This window comes from Ovis canadensis, chromosome 12 (assembly GCF_042477335.2).
Source record: "Ovis canadensis isolate MfBH-ARS-UI-01 breed Bighorn chromosome 12, ARS-UI_OviCan_v2, whole genome shotgun sequence".
Lineage (NCBI taxonomy): Eukaryota > Metazoa > Chordata > Mammalia > Artiodactyla > Bovidae > Ovis > Ovis canadensis.
In genome coordinates, this window is record NC_091256.1 from 60835963 (window position 1) to 60855692 (window position 19730).

Genomic DNA, 19730 nt, shown 5'->3' on the forward strand with positions numbered 1-19730 from the left:
GTTTCTCCCCAGGGAAGCGGCTGCCACTCTTTTCTAGCCGGCTTTGCTTCTCCAAGGAAGAGAAGAACACTGTAAAACGAGCACCCCGAGGTAGCCCCGCCTCCCCTCTCAACACGGGGAGGGGGCTAGGAATCTGCACCCCCATGGGCCAGGCCACCAGCAAGGGCCGGGAAGCCCATAGCCAGGCCGCGTTCCACTGCAAGCTGGAGTGTGCAGCCGGAGGGCGGTCCTGCCCAGGACACAGTGTCCGGGAGGTGGGGGGAGGCAGTGGTAGGGATGCAGTCGTGAGCACCTACTAGATGCAGTATGTTTCCCCAAGCCTGGGGACCGGCAGGAGTCATACTGCAGCCCTGCTGGGAGCTGCTCCACGGGCATGGCCAGATGGTGGGGGTTGAGAGCAGGGAGAGAGTAGGGAGAGAGCAGGGAGAGAGCAGGGAGAGAGTAGGGGCGTACAGTGACAGGGCAGCACAAGCAGACTGCCTGGCGGAGGGGACAGCTCATGGGTGAGAGACGGCTGGGCCCACGGGGTGGAAGGCACCATGGCTGGCTTCAGCCCTCAGAGGGGGCTCAGAGGGTGTAAAGGGGCTCCAGCGTCACTACAGGGGTCAAGCCAGAGTAAGCTTACCCTCACTTAAGGCCCAGGCCTGGGCAACCCGGGGAGGATGCCCTCAGGGCCCAGGCTGGGCCACATGGGGGTAGGATGACTTTGAAGCTTGACCCTGCCCACCCCATGGGTGCCCCACCCACCCCTGCCTGCCCTACTGGCACCTGACCATCCTTGGCCTGCACTCACACTCATCACTCCTTATCTGCAGAGATCAAAACCTCCAAGGACAAGGTCGAGACCTGCACCACCCCTGGCTGCGTGATGGCAGGTAAGCCCGCCTCCCTGCCAAGCATTGCCCCAGGTAGGAGGGTAGCAGTGATGGTGGTGCAGGCACTGCCCAAGGCCAAGAGGAGCCACACACACATTTATACACATACACACACCCATACATAAACACATATACACATATGCACATACCTACACATATACACATACACCCATACACACACACACACACACACACGGCACTGGGCTGGTGGGCAGACCCGGCTGTGAACACAGGCAGGGACTCCTCTGCAGGTGTCTCACCCCTTGTGCCGCCCAGGAAGCCGCTCCCTGCCCACTGAGGCCCTTGTGACCACAGCAAAGCTAGCACAGGGACCCCACATGCTCTTTTTCGCATTTACAGAAAGAAGAACACACAAACACACACTCTCAAGTTTTCTCCCAGGAATTCATCTTAAAATTGTGTGCCATGTGCAGCTATTTGCAGATCAAACACAGTGAAAATGGTGCAAAGAAACACTAGTGTAAAACCTCAGCAATGTGATTCTTCAGCCCACACTGGGGCCATGAAGAGACCCCTGTAGTGCTGCCTCCTGCGAGGTCCCAGACACGTAAATTAGAAGGTGAGGGAGGGTAATGGGTGGGGTTCCAGCCTGGCCAGCCCGGCTGAAAACATCCGACCACTGTCCCTGCCACTTGGGGTTCTGGGGACAAAGACAGCCCTCCAGCAGGAAATGAAGCCCTGTGGTGGATGACAGCGACCATCCCCCACGGACACAGTGACCCATTTCAGGGCTCTGGGGCAGGGCCAGCGTCAAGCACTTGCTGCAAGCCAGGTGGGCTTGAACAACCAGCATCGCAGATTTGCAGATGTGGAAGGGGAGGATCAAAGCAGTCACAGGGGTCCAAGGTTGTGTGGCTGATAACTGGAGTCCCTAGAGCTGGGGGCTTCCCTGGTGGCTCAGACGGTAAAGAATCCGCCTGCAATGCAGGAGACTTGGGTTCAATTCCTGGGTTGGGAAGGTCCCCTGGAGAAGGAAATAGCAACCCACTCCAGTGTTCTTGTCTGGAGAATCCCATGGACAGAGGAGCCTGGGGGCTACAGTCCATGGAATCGCAAAGAGTCAGACACGACTGAGCAACTAACACACACTAGAGCTGGAGCCCCTGCTTACAACCGCCCTGAGGTCCCAGGGTGACTGACGCTGCCAAGGGCCCTTGGCTGTGACTGAATATCTAACTGCCCATCGGGCCATCCACACTGGGTCTCCCCTCTCCCTCCACACCCCCTGGGGATGAACAGCTGCCAGGATCCTCCAGAACATGGACCCGTCCATGGAGCCGTGTGACGACTTCTACCAGTACGCATGCGGGGGCTGGCTGCGGCGCCACGTGATCCCTGAGACCAACTCGCGCTACAGCGTCTTTGACATCCTTCGGGACGAGCTGGAGATCATCCTCAAAGGTGAGCACAGCCTCCACCACGGGGAGCAGAGGGACGGCCAGCAGAGCCCTCCTCACCCAATGGGCTGGGGAGAGGGAGTCCCTTGGGATGAAGCCTCACCCTGGGCTGGGACTTTGACCCTTCCCCGCCACCAGCAGTCACCTGAGGCCTCTGTTTGGCTTCTCTGCCTGCAGCGGTGCTGGAGAACTCCACCACCAAAGACCGGCCAGCCGTGCAGAAGGCCAAGGTGCTCTACCGCTCCTGCATGAATGAAAGTGAGTGGCCAATGGGGCCGCCCTGCCAGGGCCCTGTTCTAGGACCCCATGGCCCTCAGCAGAGCAAGGGACAGGGCACCACTTCAAACTCACCTGGGGGGACCGTGTGCCCACCACCCCCCCCGCCCCGCCTGACCATAGGGTCCAAGCTTCCTGTGAGCATGGGCTGACTGCCAGCTACCCAGAACCAGCTCACACCCTGTCCCTTATGGGCGACGTGTTCAGGCTGGAGGGAGATAGTGAAGGATGCATGTGTGCATAGATGTGAATGTATGTCTATTGTGTGTGTGCTTGTGTATATATGCGTGTGTAGGAATGTGTGTGTATACGTTTGAATGTGTATTGGTGTATGTATGTCTGTATTTATGCATTTGTGTGTATGTGTGTATACATATATGTGTGGATATGTGTATTAAGTTTTTGTGTGTGTCTGTGTATATGTGTGCGTGTGTCTATACATATGCATATGTATGTCTTTGTGTGTATAGGCATATGTGTTTGTGTGTATGTCTTTGTATGCTTGTGTGTATACGTGTATGTGTCTTTGTGTGTGTGTGTGTATGTATATGTGTCTGTGTGTCTGTGTGATTTGTGTGAATATGTGTATGCCTGTGTGTATGTTGGGGGCATGTTGGGGGATTTCTCGGGGAGCTGGTCCCTATTAAGAGGATTCAAACACTTGGGCCCCTCCTGCCATCTTCCCTTGGCCACCTGCCTTGGGGCTTTCAAGCCTAGCCCATGCTTTTGGCTGCTCTGGGGACAGTTCTTCGGTGCCAAGGTTCAAAGCTGGCTGTTTCCCCAGGTTCTCTGGAAGGAGGGGCTTGTTCCTGGTGTACTTGAGAGCAGGACTTCTGGGGACCCCAGCATCATCTGGGTGTCTCTGTGGAGTCTCTGGCTGGTGCACTCTCCCCTCCCCATGGAAACAAGAGGTCACCTGATCTGGTCTGGCTGGCACCTGCCAGGTGAAGGCGGTGTCCTCGGTTCCCACATGTATAGTTTCTGACCTGAGAGACCAAATATTCAAAAGGACAATGCCAGACTGAGTATAAAAGTACAGGTGTGACCCACGGCCTGCAGCCTGGTGGCCAGTCCCTCACCTATGGGAACCAGCCCAGGAAGCCAGTGACTCTTGTCACAACCAACCCGAGACTGCCAGGACTCCCTCAGTTTTGAACCTGCTCTCAGCTTGGGACCCAAGAAAGCAAGCCCAGTGTGCCCTCACCAGCCATGTGGGATACCATACTTCTCACTCCCCAGGCCCTGCCCTCCCCGCCCCCCGGACCACTCCCCCACCAGCCGGCTCTCGAGCCGGTCCAGATCAAGTGGCTGGCCAGTCCCTCCCCACCCGGAGCCTCTGCCTACTCCACCGGCCTCTCTGTTCCCACCCACACTGATTCTGGACCCAGGTTCTCCCAAGCTTCCTGAACCACCACACTGGGAGGCTGTGTGTCAAGCTCTGCCAGCAGTTCAGCCACCCGATGCTGGGATTGGAGGGTTCGAGGGCTTCCCCACCATCGAGTTGGTCCCCCACCCCTGCCCAGAGTGCTGCCTGGGCCTCTTGAATCCCGCCTGCTCCAGGTCACAGCCCCCAATACCCTCGTCCTGGTGGCACCTGGGCTTTCATCAGCCCTGGGCCCCTCCCCGCCTGTGTCCCGTCTCTGCTCTTTCCAGGGCCCCACATGTCCCACTCTGCAGAATCTGTGTAGGGAGGGTTGGACATAGCGCTGGGCATCAGCATACCTGGGTGTGCAGCAGGTGTCACACACATACACACACCCCTCGGGCATCGGGTGAGTGACCATTCCTCCCCTTTTAGGTGAGATAGAGAAGCGAGACTCACAGCCCCTGCTGAATATCCTGGAGGTGGTGGGAGGCTGGCCAGTGGCCATGGACAAGTGGAACAAGAGCGTAGGTAAGGCAGGACAGGTGGCCCTGGGCCTGGGGCTCCTTGGAGCCGAGGCCTTCTAGGCCCGAGCTGGAGAGTGTGCAGCAGCTGCTAGTGGGCTCTGGGTAGCCGGTCCCTTCCAGCTCGACAGAGCGGCATCCCTTCCAGAGTCCTAAGGAGAGACCCAGGGCTCCAGCTCTCAGGGCAGGCTCTGCTTCCCGCACTGTTGTTCCCTGTGGACAATGCGGGGAAGGGCGACCTCAAGCCCCCCTCCAAGGCCCACTGGTGTGCTTGCTGCCATAAGCCAGGGTCCCCTACGCCCCCGAGTTCTGGGATTCCCCATCAGATGAGGGGATGGGCTAGACCCCAAGGCCGGCAGGTCTCCAGCATGAGGCGCTGACCCTCAGGCCCCCAGTGGGAGCTGGAACAGCAGCTGGCCGTGATGAACGCACAGTTCAACCGGCGGGTGCTCATCGACCTCTTCATCTGGAACGACGACCAGAACTCCAGCCGGCACATCATCTACGTACGAGCCAGGGGGCTGGGGAGGCGGGGCTCCACAGGGCCGGGTGGGCCTGGTGTGCTCCGGGGCTCTGCTTTCATCCACACCTGCAGTACAGAGGACCAGTGCTGACCATCTGGGTTTCTGGGACCCAGGTCCTGACCAGGAGTAAGCCCATGTGCTGAGCTGGTCTTTGGGACAGTCTGTCCAGGCCTTTGGCACCAGCTCAGAAAGTCTGACCTCAGAGAGCTACCACTAGTCACAGCTAGAAGGCCACAGAGGACCCGTGTGGAATGTGCCCTCACTTTGAGGGGCGGGAGAGGGTGCCCAAGGCCCTGCAGGTGGGCCTCCCCTCAGCCCACCCTCAGTCCAGCCTAGGGCAGGAGTTGGGGCTGGTGCCTGCATGCACTCCACATGGAGCTCAGGTTCCCACCAGGCACAGTCTGGGGGAGGGGCGAAGCTGGGGACCTAGCTCTGTGCCCAGGTTCCCACGCTCTGTCTGCAGATAGACCAACCCACCCTGGGCATGCCATCCCGAGAGTACTACTTCAAGGAGGGCAACAACCAGAAGGTGAGTCAAGGACTGCCTGATGCTAGATCAGCCCCATACCCCTGGCACTTTCCTGCCTGCCCCCTCTGCTCCATGTGCCCCCTGCATGTCACTTGAGGGCTCCCTGAGGCCCAGCTCCGTGTGTGTCTGCCCCACCCTTGTCCCACAGCTAGCCTTTGTGGGCACCTGCGTGGCTCAGTCCCAGTGCTGAGGGCTGGACATGCAGACGTGGACCCCTGCCTTTGTCGCTGTTGCAGGGGTGCCCCTGGGCCCCTGGAGCCAGGCTTGGCAATCAGCTCAGCCCTGCAGCCCCGAGGGGCACACCCTGTCCGCCCCCTTGCCAGGGCAGAACTAGAGTCCATGCGGCCAGCTCAGGGCCTGTAGAGATCGGAACACAGCCACCAGCTAGGCCCTGAGTCTGCTCCCTGAGCTGTCCTGCTTGTGCATGCAGGAGAGAAATGGGGAACCAAATAGTGGTAAGGCAGGGCCAGCGAGGGGAAGAGGGGGAAGCTGGAGAGGAAAGACTGGGAGTGGGCTGGGAAGGCAGGAGGTGACACGACCCACAACCCGGAAGCAATATGGTGGGCCTCCCGAAAGAAGCAGGCTGTGAGCTAGGCTGTGAAGGATGGGACCAGCCAAGAGAAAGGACAAGGGTGACCAAAAGCAGGACCTGTGGAGGGGCCGTGGGGTGGGAGATCAGACCAAGGAACCCAGCTCAGAGCAGCAGGGGCTGGAGCATGTGGATGGGCTCACACCTGGCAGCCAGGGAGCAGAGCCCACCAACACTAGCCTGTGGGCACTAGCCCAGCCTGACACCAAGCAACGGGGAGGAGGAGGCCTCTGTGGTTCCCGCCCACAAATGATGGGCCACAAAGAAGGTGGGTCTAAGACGGGCACACATCCTCAGGACTGATTCCCAGTGCCCAGCTGAGCCAGCCCCCCTGAGCCCTGGGCCATTTCCAGCACCTACTGTGTGCCCTACACTTCACACGTGGCCGTGCGGTCCTCTGGATTAGGTCTCAGGCCCTGGTCACACACAGGAGGGATGGAGCGGGAAGCCCAGCCCTGAGTGCCTGGTGCGGGTCACACAGGCGCCATCCACACAGAGCTCGAAGCCACCCACCCAGGCTTGGTGGGGAGCATGAGCCCCAGCGCTGAGGGCCCTGTTCTGGGAGGCATAAGCTGTCTGGAACGCCTGTCCGGGTGAGTACCTGAGGGCTGCTCTCTGTCATATGCCCACCGCACCCCCACAGAGAGCACCGTGGGGGCCAAGGCGGCCGAGGCCACCAGACTTTGTCCTGCGTCCTTTGGCCCAGGTACGGGAAGCCTACCTGCAGTTCATGGTGTCAGTGGCCACGATGCTGCGGGAGGACCTGAACCTCCCCGAGAATAGCGGCCTGGTTCAGGAAGACATGGCCCAGGTGCTGGAGCTGGAGACGCAGCTGGCCAACGTGAGGCCGCGCCCCAGGTGGGCGGTGCAGGGGGGGGCCACACCGGCCCCCGTGACCGCCCGCCCTGCCGCAGGCCACGGTACCCCAGGAGGAGCGCCACGACGTCACCGCCCTGTACCACAGGATGGACCTGGAGCAGCTCCAGAACAGCTTCGGTCTGAAGGTGAGCCCTGCCCCCGCCCACCCGCCTCTCCTCTTAGCCTCAATACACCCCCCGAGAGGGGCCAAGGGACCCCCCACATACACCCCCCAAGAAGGGCCATACATCCCCGAGAGGGGCCATGGGACCCCCCACATATGCCCTCCAGGAAGGGCCATACACCCCCTCTAGAGGGGCTATGGGACCCCTAGATACACCCAACACAGATACTTCCACACCAGGACAGTCTAAACCTCAAGACACCCCCCAAGAGGGGCCATGGGACCCCCCACATACACCCCCTCGAGAGGGGCCATGGGACCCCTAGATACACCCCCTCGAGAGGGGCTGTGGGACCCCTAGATACACCCAACAGGGATACTTCCACACCAGGACAGTCCAAACCTCAAGACACCCCCGAGAGGGGCCATGGGACCCCCCACATACACCCCCTCGAGAGGGGCCGTGGGACCCCTAGATACACCCCTGCCTAGAGGGGCCGTGGGACCGGTCACTCAACAGGGACACCTTCACACCAGGACAACAGACATCAGCTGTCTGTCTGCGGATGGGGTGCTACCCTCCCATGAGGTGGCTGCTACAACGTCCCCAGTTTTCCGAGTGGGAAACAGCCTGATAGGGGTCACGGACTCACCTGGCTGAGTCGGGCAGACCCCCACCTGGGGCTTTCTGTCCCCAGGCCCGGCTCGGGACCCCCACTGTGACCAGACCCTCCAATCCTACCCTCCCCACTGGCCAAGCTTCATGTTCAGCGCCAGAGGCTGGGGAGAGGCCGCCCAGCCTAGGAAGAGAGGAGATTGGCTTTGGGCCCTTCCCCACCCTCCACCCACCCACAGCCTGCTCTGACCACCCTGAGCAGTCAGAGGGGCCTCCCCCAGTGGCAGGAGGGACAAGAAGGCCGTTCTAGCCATTGCCAACTAAAGGCGGCAACCGAGGCCCAAGTCAGAGGGAGGAGGGTGCAGCTGGGGACAGAACCAAGTCAGCAAGAGGAAGGCAGAGGCAGAAAGCTCCTTCCTCTGGCCAGAAACCTGAGTGTCTGGGGCCACGGAACATGAGGGGACTCGGGGAACAAGAGAGGAGGTCTTGGGGAACAAGACAGGACTCAGGAGAGGCCCCACCCGGGGCTCTGAACCTGGTGCTCCGGAAGACCCCATGGCGCCTAATCCTACTCTTCCTTCCCAGCTCTCACCCATGGCCCACTGTGACACCCCTCACCCACAACCCACTCCCCAGCGGGCACTTTCAGGGTACTTTCAGGCACAAAGAAGGCAGCCCCTGCCTGGAGCTCAGGTCAGGAAAAAGACAGGTGGCCTGCAGAGTATGTCAGAGGGCCAGCAAGGGGGGCACAGAGGTACAGTGTGTGCTGAGGTCCTGAAGCCAGGGCTGCGGGATGTCTGGGGGCAAGTGGAGGCCAAGGGGGAAGGGTGGACCGTGTCAGGCCTCTGGGGACACTCTGAAGGCTCCAGTTGTGATGGGACAGGACTTGGCTCACAGAGAAGAGGACCTGGCTGCTGAGGGCACAGGGAGGGGAGCCAAGGGCCAGAAGCAGAGACGGGTCAGGACACTGATGCACAACCCAGCGAGGTGGCAGCCTGGGACCAGCGGCAGCGGAAGTGCCGAGAGACCTGGCTTGTGGGTTAATTTGGAAGCGAGATGGGCAGGACTTACAAATGGACTCAACATGGGAAGTGAGAGGAACAGAACTCAAGATGGCCAGAAGTTGCCCAGGAGACAGCCCCAGAAGAGCAGGGGGCATGTCCAGGAACCCAGAGCTCAGAATGTCTGGATGATAATGGGTTTCTAAAGCTTAGAACTGTCACGTGTGAGCACATCCACACAGCCCCCGTCCTGCCCTTCCCCTGAAGCAGCGCCACCCTCCTCGCACCACACACTCGCGCCAGCTGCCTTGTTCCACATTCCCTGGGCGAGTCAACCTCTCACCTCACCGGGGCAGCAGCGACCTCCCACTCATCCTGATTGCTGTACAATCGACCCTAAGAACACACAACAGTTTGTGCATCTTCTCTACTCTTGCTGCACCTCTGGGTCAGTTCCGGTTCTGGACTTTTCTGAGCGATGTTGCTGCACTCGTTCTCTTGCCCGTTTTTTAGCACACACGCAAGCATCTCTGTCAGGCAACCACCCAGGGGTGCAGTGGCCAGGTTGTAGGACACAGGTCTTTCCAAAGCCATCATACCCATTTACACTCCCCAACAGGAGTGAAACGCTCCCTCTGGTGCTTGGGTGTGCCCATTCCTTCCGTCTTAGCCTGTCCAGGGATGTGCTGCAGAATTCTGTCTGAGTTGGATTTGATGTTCCCTGAACTACTCTACACCGTCTGGCCAGCGATGACCCCCTTTTCCTAAGTGTCTGTTCAAGTCTCTTCCCACCTCTGCCTTCTTCTTGCTGGTTTTTAGTTCTTTATAGACACTGGATGTGATCCCCGGGTCAGTTTCTGTGTATCAATGTCCTCTCCAACAGACAGCCTGATATGTCACTCTCATACTGGATCTTTATTATTAAGGAGGTTTAAAACAGTCCAGTTTATCAGTTTATCAAAGTTGGATGGATACTGTCTCTATGTCTCACGTTCTTTGCATTCTGCTTGAGAAATCTTTGCCTGTCCAGGTCCTTTAGGTCAAAGTCTACCTTGAGGTGATTTGTTTTACTTATTTATTGCTTTTGGTTATTCTGGGTCTTTGTTGCTTTGAGCAGGCTTTCTCCAGTTGCAGGGAGTGGGGGCTGCTCTTCATTGCATTGCATGGGCTTCTCATTGCAGTGGCTTCTCCTGCTGCGAAGCACAGGCTCTAGGCTCACAGGCTTCAGTAGTTGCAGCACATGAGTTTAGTAGTTGCGGTGCATGGGCTTAGTTGCTCCACATTGTGTGAAATCTTAGACCAGGGATCGAACCCATGTCCCCTGCACTGGCAGGATTCTTATCCACCGCACCACCAAGGAAGTCCTGATTTTTCATATAGAGTGAGAAGGAATTGTTTCATTTCCTCCCTGTGGCCATCCAGACGATCTAGCACGGTTTACTGAAAAGACTCCACCATCAGCCACTGCGCTGTGTGCCGCCTTTGTTAAAGACTGAGTGTCCTTGTGTGCCTCTGCATGCGTGTCTGTGTCTGTGTGTTTGTGCCTGCGTGTGTTATCTCTGAACTCCCTTCTGTTCCACTGGTCTCTGTTTATTCACACACCAGCACCCATTGCCTTTGTTGCGACAGCTTTGTGATAAGTTCTGATGTCTACCAACTCTGTTCTTCAAGATCGAATTGATTATTCTTGAACTTTTACATTTCTTACAAGATTCAGAGTCAGCTAGCCAATTAGACACACACACACACACACACACACACACAAAGCTGTGGCGATTTTGATAAGGATTGCTTCCAATCTAAGTGTCAATCTGGGAGAAGATCAACATCTTTACAATCTTCTGATCCATGAACCTTCCATATATATTTATTTCTATATATTTATGTTTTCTCTTGTTTCCCTCAGTGAGTTTTACAGTTTTCTATGTCAAAGCCTTACATATCTTAAAATAGATTTATTCCTAGGTTTTTTAAATCTCATTGCCAATGGTACCATTCTGTAATATATCTTGCTTGTTCCTGGTATATATTAATAAAAATACTTTGTATATAGCAATTTTACTCAAAGCATGTAGTAGTTCCAATAGTTTATCCTTTCATATTTTATATACACAGAGTCATGTCCTTTTATGAAAAATGTGTTTTTTCCTTTTCAATCCTTACTGATTTTATTTTTTTCTTATCTTATTGAACTGGCTAGGACTGCTAGCATAATGCTAAAATCATGACAGTAGATATCTTGTTTCCTTCCTGACCTCAGAAGAAAAGCTTGCAACGTTTTGCAAGCTTTCACTTAATTTTGTTTGCAGTAGAGTGGGGTTTTATTTGTTGTCACTGTTCCTGCTGTATTCATTGTTCAGTCACTCAGTCATGTCCAACTCTTTGCAACACCATTGACTGTAGCACGCCAGACTTCCTGTCCTTCACCGTCTTCCAGAGCTTGCTCAAACTCATGTCCATTGAGTCAGTGATGCCATTCAACCATCTCATCCTCTGTCATCCCCTTCTCCTCCTGCCTTTAACCTTTCCCAGGATCAGGCTCTTTTCTAATGAGTTAGTTCTTCGAATTAGATGGCCAAAGTATTGGAGCTTCAGCTTCAGCATCAGTCCTTCCAATGAATATTCAGAATTGATTTCCTTTAGGGTTGACTGCTTTGAGCTCCTTGCACTCCAAGGGACTCTCAAGAGTCTTCTCCAACACCACGGTTCAAAAGCGTTAATTCTTTGGCACTCAGCATTCTTTAGCGTGTTGTATAGATCATTTCATTAGATTATGGACCATTTCATTAGATTATGGACCTTATCTCCTATTCCTAATTTTCTCAGAGTGTTTATCATGAATAGATAGTCCATTTTTAAACAATTTTTCTGCCTCTACTGAAATTACCATGTGATCTTTCTTCTGTATTCAGTTATCATAGAGATTAACATTGATTTGATTTTTAAATGTTACTCCACACTTGTATTCCTTGAGTAAATCTAATTTGGCTGTGTTGCATTATAATTTTATACTGGTATGGATGAATTCTAATTGCATTTTTATGATTTTTTTGATGTTTTGATGTGAACCATTTTTTTAAAGTCTTTATTGAACACGCTACAATATTGCTTCTGTTATATGCTTTGATTCCTTGGCCAGGAAGCATGTGGGATCTTTGCTCCCCAACCAGGGTTTGAATCCACACCCCCTGCTTCCGAAGGGAAAGTCTCAACCACTGGACTGCCTGGCAGGTCCCTGGCCTATTGTTTTCTTTTCTTGTAATATCCTTATTTGATATTAAGATTATTCTTCATCTCATAAATCAAGTTGAAACAGTTTTTTCTTTTTCCCTTCTCTGAAAAGTTTGTGTAAAATTGACAGTATGTCTTCCTTAAATGTCAGTATCCACTGGAAAAGCCAGATAAGTCTGGAAAATTCTATGTGAAAATATTTTAATTAAATATCCAGTTTACTACCTTTGTATGTCTTTGGGCTTCCCAGGTGGCTCAATGGTAAAGAATCCGTCTGCCAATGTAGGAGACACCAGAGACATGGGTTCAATCCCTGGTTTGGGAATATCCCCTGGGATAGGAAATGGCAACCCATTCCAGTATTCTTGTCTGGAAAATTTCATCGACAGAGGAGCCTGGCAGACTATAGTCCATGGGCTACAAATAGTCAGGCGCAACTGAGCACACACACATCCAGATTATTACACATAAAACTTTTTCTATTTCTCCTTTTGTCTTTGCTAAGTGCATTTTTCCAGGAATTCTTCCATTGTACTTGAGTTTTCAAATACATGGCATAATATCTTCTCACCACGTTTAGGCTTGCAATAATGTCATCCACCTTTTTCCTGATTCTGATTACCTGCACCTTCTCCCTGAAAACATGAACATGTTAGTCAGTTGTGTCCGACTCTTTGCAACCCCAAGGACTGTAGCTCTTCTGTCCATGGAATTCTCCAGGCAAGAATACTGGAGTGGGTTGCCATTCCCTTCTTCAGGGAATCTTCCTGACCCAGGGATCAAACCCAGGTCTCCCTCATTGCAGGCAGATTCTTTACCATCTGAGCCACCAGGAAACCCACCTTCTCCACCAGAATATTCTCTGGTAGGGGTCGGTTTCTTGGATGCCTAAGAAATGTGTCTACCTTTCCACCTCCCCTTCTTTCTCCCCATCCCTCTGTCCCCAGGGATTTAACTGGACTCTCTTCATACAATCCGTGCTATCCTCTGTCAAAATCGATCTGCTGCCTAACGAAGAAGTGGTGGTCTATGGCATCCCCTACCTCCAGAATCTTGAAGGCATCATCGATGTCTACTCACCCAGGTAGGGCCAAGGAAGGCCCCAAGAGGCCTCAGCATCTTCCCCCCTCCCCACTCTCTCCTCCTCCCTAACAGCTCCTCCTCTCAGGAAAGGACCCAATAAAGCATCACTCTGAGGCATGAGCGACATGATGGGGGTAAATGCTCGTGGCCAATGGAACTTTACCTTAGAGATGCACACCCCTCGAGGCATCCAGGGGCAGGCAGGATGTATGTGGGGGTCGTCTTGGATGTTTCCTCAGCCACCCTGAACTCTCTGCTCGGTGTGGAGCCTGCTGTCCAAGGGCCGGAAACCTCATCCTCTTCCTGGGCAAGCACCACCCACCTGTTCTATCCGCTTCCCTGTGCCTCCTACCCTAGGACCATGCAGAACTACCTGATTTGGCGCCTGGTGCTGGACCGCATCAGCAGCCTGAGCCAGCGGTTTAAGGAAGCGCGTGCAAGCTACCGCAAGGTGAGTGACACCCCACCCCTGTGGCTCTCCCTGTATGCCAAACCTGGCCTGCCACTTGTCCCTTTATGACACTGACCACCTGCCATGGGCCAAGCACCAAGGTCCATCCTGGGGTCAGAGCCACGATTGAGGCTGACGAGGCACTGGTCCTTTTGGGCCAGCTGAACAAACCTTGATCTGCTCTTTAAAACCAGCAAGTAAGATGCAAAGGGAGGGGATAAGGGCAGGGAGGGCCTCTCCATTAGACAGTAGAGACCTTCAGGCAAGATGACCCAGGCATGAAAAGACCGCGGCCAGATTCCCCAGGAGCAGAAACAGCCAGGGCAGAGGTCTTGGGGCAGCAACCCCAGGCTCACATGGGGGAAGGAGGGAGATGAGGTGGGGGACCGGCAATTGTGGGCCAGAGCAGCTCTCAGGTTCCACAGGCACTGAGAGCCAGCCCCGGGGGTATTAAGAGTGGTAGCCAGGTTGGGGCAGCCAAGCTGGAGACACTAGCAGCCAAGCTGGGGAAGAGAGTGGAGCCTGAAGCTCAGTGGAGAGAGGCTGAGTCAGAGTGCTTTTGGGTCAGGAGACCCCACAGCCCTGAAGTGTGGGGCCAGATGCGGGGCCAGAGCTCCAGGCTGGCTGGGACTCGGGTTCGGAAATCTGACAGGGGAAACATTTCCATCTTGTGCTCTGTGTCCCCAAGGACAGCAAACATTCTCACCGCCACTTTGGAGATTGGAAAAGTATAGTCAGGCAGTGCCCTGGTGGCTTAGATGGTAAAGAATTTGCCCGCAATGCGGGATACCCAGGTTCTGTCCCTGGGTCAGGAAGATTCCCCTGGAGAATGGCAACCCACTCCAGTATTCTTGCCAGGAGACTCTCATAGACAGAGGAGCCTGGTGGGCTATGCCCTGTGTCCCCAAGGACCACAAGCATTCTCATCACTTTGGAGATGGGAAAACAGAACCCCAGGCAGCTGGCGGCTCACGGTTGAGCTAGACAAGGCCCCCAAGGTCAACGCCACCCTTGCTCCTGGAGAGCAAATAGTCAGGCCAGGGACAGGGGACAAGGAGGGGCCCCGGCCTCCATGGGCAGGTCTGTGCCGGGAGCCCCACCCTCCAAGCCACACACCCTGTCTTCCCACCCCTGGGGGTCAGGATTCAAAGGGATTGTCTGAGTTTCCCCATGTACCCCATTGGTCCCTGGGCACCCTGGGGCCGAGGCCAGGGGAGTAGGTGTTGGTAAAGATGATGATGACGACATGAACCATGCCAGGCACTCTATGGCACGACGGTGGAGGAGGTTCGCTGGCGGGAGTGCGTCAGCTATGTCAACAGCAACATGGAGAGCGCCGTGGGCTCACTCTATGTCAAGGAGGCCTTCCCCGGTGACAGCAAGCATGTGGTGGGTGCTCCACGACCCGCCCTGGGCCCGGTGCAGCCTCCCTGCAGGGACCTCCTGGCCCCTGGTCAGGGGGTCCTGCTTGTCCAGCAGCACCTATGCATACTGGGGAGCACATGTTTGCCCCAGTGCCCTGTCACACATAGGGATTAGGGGAAGTTAGGCCCCACATAGGACCATCAGCCCCACCCCCAGCCCTGCTGGCCTGCCTGGGAGTGGGGACAAGTTGTACGAGGCATGAGTCCAGGGCCCGGCAAGCCATAGGCCCACCCCAGACAAAGTGCAGCCATGGAGACCCTGCCCAGGAGGTCGGAAGGTCCACCCTGGACAAAGTACCCAGGGGGTTGGATCCCACCCCAAATCCCCCCCACATTCGGAGTTACCAGCCCCCTGCACCACCAGGGCCATGCACTCCTGCAGGTCAAAGAGCTCATTGACAAGGTGCGGGCAGTGTTCGTGGACACTCTGGATGAGCTGAGCTGGATGGACGAGTCATCCAAGAAGAAGGCCCAGGAGAAGGTAGGAAGGAGGCCAGGGAAGGGCGGCCCCAGTGTGAGGGCCATGGGGTGACCATCACCACACCCACTTCACAGAGAGGGCAATGAGCGGGGGGTGGGGCTCGCTCAGGAAGGGGCTTTGGACAGAGATGAGAAACCCCCAGCAAGGGTGGGGGGCGGCCACAGCTGCAAGGAGCAGGGGTCCCTCTGGGCCTGTGTGACAGAAGGCAGTGTGGCAGCTCGGCCCTACCCCCACCCCAGACCTCGGCTGGCAGCTGGATGAAGGTCAGTGGTGAAGGTCGGTCTCCAGTCAAGCCCTTCCACGTTCTGTCCCCATTAGCCTCCCCCCAGCCTGCAAGGAAAGCCAAGTCCCTTAGCCCCTGACCCAAATGGTGGGGACAGAACCAGGATGCCCACGGCAGGGTGGGCATGGATTGGCCCCCTCTCCTCCCCAGGCCATGAACATCCGGGAGCAGATCGGTTACCCTGACTACATCCTGGAGGAGGGGAACAAACATCTGGATGAGGAGTATTCCAACGTGCGTATTCCAGTGGGGCCCCCCAGTCCACCCCCAGGCCAGGGGCCCTCGAGAGCCCCACCTGTCCCCTCACCCAGCCCAACCTGCCCCTGAACCAGCCCAGGGGACCTTCGGCCCTCAACTCCCAGGGGTGGACCCCTCATCTGGCCGTGTGCCAGGACTTCCGTTACCAGTGGGGAAACTGAGGCCAGGAGAGTCTCGGATCTTGCCCAGTAAACACAGAGCCAAGGTTGGCCCTTAGTCCACCTGCACCCAGAGCCTGTGAGCCACATGCAGGACTGCCTGGCGAGTCCTGAGGCCAGTCTGCAGCCGTCCTTGACCTCCCTTCCCCGCCAGCCTCTCAAGGACCCCGCACATGTGTCCAGAAATGACCACCTCTCTCCTATAGCTGAACTTCTCAGAGCACCTGTACTTTGAAAATGGACTGCAGAATTTGAAGGCTGGCGCCCAGCGGAGCCTCAAGAAGCTTAGGGAGAAGGTGGACCAGAATCTGTGAGTAGGGATGGTGTGGGGTGGGGGATGGGCCAGGCACCAGGCCAGCTAGGGAGGGCAGTGGTCTGACTCCAAGCCCCTTGTGCCTGCCCTCTGTTTGTGGGGCTCCAGGAAGAAACCAGGTGTTCAGACTGGCCCAGACCCAGCCCTGGCCGTTGGCAGTGCTGGACCCCTGACGTGACCACTGTGCACGCGTCAGAGTGGGCTTTGGTCAGTCAAGCAGAGGGGCCTGGAGTTAAGGCCCAGGAAAACTGGGCTCTGAACGATGCACCTGTCTTCCACAGCTGGATCATCGGGGCTGCCGTGGTGAACGCCTTCTACTCTCCAAACCGAAACCAGATTGGTACATTCCCTCTCCACCTTGCTCCTCTAGTCCTGCCCTCCCACCTTCTAAGCCTTGGTTTTTCGCCTCTGTAAAATGGCGGGGAGGGGGGTCATAACCTCTACCTCCCCGGCTGTGGGGTTTAATGGCAAGACCCCTCAATGTGCCTGCCCAGAGCCTGGCACACAGGTGTGCTCACCTAAAGCTTACTCTATCTCCCCCCACCCCCCACCCCCCACAGTGTTCCCCGCCGGGATCCTCCAGCCCCCTTTTTTCAGCAAGGAGCAGCCTCAAGCCTTGAACTTCGGGGGCATCGGGATGGTGATCGGGCACGAGATCACCCACGGCTTTGACGACAATGGTGGGGGGCTGCCCGGGGTGCCGAGCCGCACCTCCAGTCACACACACACTCCTCCCACCACTGCCTGGGGGACCCCCCCACTTGCTTCCAGGGGCCTCAAGCTGCTACCCAGGGAGGCTGGCCTTCCCCTAGGGCTAGCCCACCCAGATCTTCTGAGGGCAGCCCCGAGCCCCCAGGATCCATGCGCTCCCTTCCCCTGGGGTTTGGAAAGTTTGGACATCACAGCAAGGGTCACTAGTCCCAGGGTCACTAATCACTAGTCTCCTGAGAGAGACCCCAGGCCCTGACCTTGGGGGCGGCATGGACGCCACTGAAGCCTTCTGTCCCCCAGGGCCTGAGCAGCCCCGACCCGGGGCCCATTCTCTGCTCACGTGAACTCCAGACACGGGGATTCCAGGAGGGCGCGGGGGCGAGGCTGGTGCTGGGCAGGCTGGGGATCACGGGTAGCCTACCCCTCCTCTAACCTCCCCATCAGGCCGGAACTTTGACAAGAACGGGAACATGCTGGACTGGTGGAGCAACTTCTCCGCCCAGCACTTCAGGGAGCAGTCAGAGTGCATGGTCTACCAGTATGGCAACTACTCCTGGGACCTGGCTGATGACCAGAACGTGAGCGGCCACCCCTGGACTGTGCCGCAGCCCTGGCCTGGGGGAGGGCAGAGGTGGACAGCCCAGGTGCTCCCCCCCCCCCATCCTGTCTCCCGCCTGTAGGTGAATGGCTTCAGCACACTCGGGGAAAACATCGCCGACAATGGAGGGGTGCGGCAGGCATACAAGGTGGGTCCAAGTAGGGCCCCCCGGAGGAAGTGGGAGAAGGCAGTGGTCAGGCCCAGGCAGGTACAGGCCTCTCAGTGTGGCAGGGACTGTCCCCTGTCCAAGCCCAAGTGTATCCTGGGACCCTTCTTCATCTGACAGGGAGGCAGCAGAGCCCTGGGGGAGCCTGCTGGCCACAGGTGGGCAAGTACCATAGCCACTTGGCCCTCACTTCACTCCACTCTTAGCTGAGGCCTCTGCACTCTGGGGAGACCACTGTCCATTGCCAAATCAGTGACAGTCCCTGCACACCTTCCAGCCTCAGCGACACCCCTGCACTGACAGCGTTGGGCACTGGGTGTCAGGAGCTCGTTTGTGGGGCAGGCTGCCTGGGCAGTGAGCCCCCACAGAACCCAGCCAGGCTCTGTGCTCAGAAGCTCCACGCTGCAGAGGCAGGACCCCCACAGGGGGAGGCCTGGGAGCCAGACCTCCATCCTGCCCCAAGCCAAGGAGCAGGAGTCCTGACCAGGCTGGTGCTGCCCCCGGGAGGGCAGGCCCTGGCCCAGCACTCGTTTGGTGCCTGCAGGCTTACCTGAAGTGGGTGGCAGAAGGTGGCAAGGACCAGCAGCTGCCAGGCCTGGAACTGACCTACCAGCAACTATTCTTCATCAACTATGCACAGGTGGGAGTCAGTTCCCCACTCCCACCCTCCTCACTTGCCCCCACACCCACTGCTGGGAACTGGCTCCCACCTCCTACCCTTGGTGAGCCCTCACTACAGGGTGCCTCCAGGGACACTATGGGCTGGCAAGCTGGGCAGAACCGGAACTAATGGGCCAAGAGGGCTTCCTGGAGGGAAAGGATGTCAGGGGAGGTGGGTCTGGGGAAGATTCAGATGTAGCTGTGGAGGGAAGGGGCAACCAGCTGCCTTCCCTCTCCCCACCCAAGGAGCAGGGGTCCTGGCAGAAGGAGACCACGCTCCCTCACTGCCACAGCCCTAAGGGAGCCCCGCCTCCCCGGGCCATTGTTGGGACGTGGCGGGGCGACCCCTGCATCCCACCCCCGCCCCTTCCCCAGTTCTGCAGCCACGCCCCTCATGCGCCCACAGGTGTGGTGCGGATCCTACCGGCCAGAGTTCGCCATCCAGTCCATCAAGACTGACGTCCACAGTCCCCTGAAGTACAGGCAAGTGGCCCTAGCGTCCCCGCGCCCCGCGCCCGGGCCGGCGCTGTCTCAGGCCCCTCCGTCCACCCGCAGGGTGCTGGGCTCGCTGCAGAACCTGGGCGCCTTCGCAGACGCGTTCCACTGCGCGAATGGCTCCCCCATGCACCCAAAGGTGCGATGCCGCGTCTGGTAGCCAAGGCCGAGCCGCGCTGCGCGGCCCTCGCCCACCCGCCGCCTCGAGGCGTCCCATCCGCGCGGAGACAGTGCCGCCGGCGGGGACCCCGCAGCCAGCAGCCGACCCACCCGCGCCGAGCCCAGCCTCCGCACCGGGCCTGGACAGCAGCTGGCGCCTCAGATAACCGGAGGTGAGCGCCTTCCTGCCCGGAGCCGCCTCTGCGCCCGCCCGCGAGGGTCTACGCCGCCCACCGCAGCCCTGTAGACGCGGTTATCCGTCTTCCGCCCGCTCTCCAAAGCGCGTCCTCCTCAGATGTCCACGAGCTTGGACTTCAGCTAAGTAAACGCTTTAAAGAAGCGGCTGCCTTGTCTGTGTAGCAGGGCCTAGGGCGAGCCGTCAGGGTGACAGTACCCCAGAAAGTGCCCCCTCTCCCGCGGCACCTGCCACTGACTGCTGGAGCTGAGTGGGAACATGGCAGGGCACTCCTGACAGACCCCCAGGGTCCTTGTGCAGGACGCACAGCAGTGACCACGATGCCCCCAAATGCCCACCCATGCTGACGGTTCAGACAAGGCGAGG

At 57.3% G+C, this 19730-nt stretch overlaps 1 protein-coding gene and 1 long non-coding RNA gene across 2 annotated transcripts; one reads left to right on the forward strand and one right to left on the reverse strand.

The window, feature by feature from the left end:
* Positions 1 to 2143: 2143 nt before the first annotated feature.
* On the forward strand, positions 2144 to 19504 carry MMEL1 (membrane metalloendopeptidase like 1). The gene is made up of 20 exons (XM_069544875.1): positions 2144 to 2297; positions 2471 to 2551; positions 4368 to 4463; positions 4844 to 4962; positions 5444 to 5509; positions 6805 to 6939; positions 7013 to 7102; positions 12876 to 13012; positions 13369 to 13462; positions 14723 to 14851; positions 15269 to 15367; positions 15801 to 15884; positions 16273 to 16376; positions 16661 to 16719; positions 16940 to 17059; positions 17535 to 17668; positions 17771 to 17836; positions 18399 to 18494; positions 18921 to 18997; positions 19070 to 19504. Exons 1-20 carry the CDS (start codon positions 2156 to 2158, stop codon positions 19167 to 19169), a joined length of 2028 nt encoding a protein of 675 aa, XP_069400976.1. The 5' UTR covers positions 2144 to 2155; the 3' UTR covers positions 19170 to 19504.
* On the reverse strand, positions 12387 to 16121 carry LOC138416119 (uncharacterized). The gene is made up of 2 exons (XR_011247549.1): positions 14639 to 16121; positions 12387 to 12563 (listed from the first exon to the last, which is right to left on the reverse strand). It is a non-coding gene; the product is annotated as an uncharacterized lncRNA (long non-coding RNA).
* Positions 19505 to 19730: the final 226 nt, after the last annotated feature.

Excerpts from the sequence above, each read along its gene's own strand:
- MMEL1 (XM_069544875.1), top strand. The coding sequence starts at position 2,156 with ATGGACCCGTCCATGGAGCCGTGTGACGACTTCTACCAGTACGCATGC. Across the intron at positions 13,463-14,722 it reads CGCGTGCAAGCTACCGCAAG|GCACTCTATGGCACGACGGT; the intron begins GTGAGTGACACC and ends GAACCATGCCAG. Across the intron at positions 16,377-16,660 it reads GAGAAGGTGGACCAGAATCT|CTGGATCATCGGGGCTGCCG; the intron begins GTGAGTAGGGAT and ends TGTCTTCCACAG.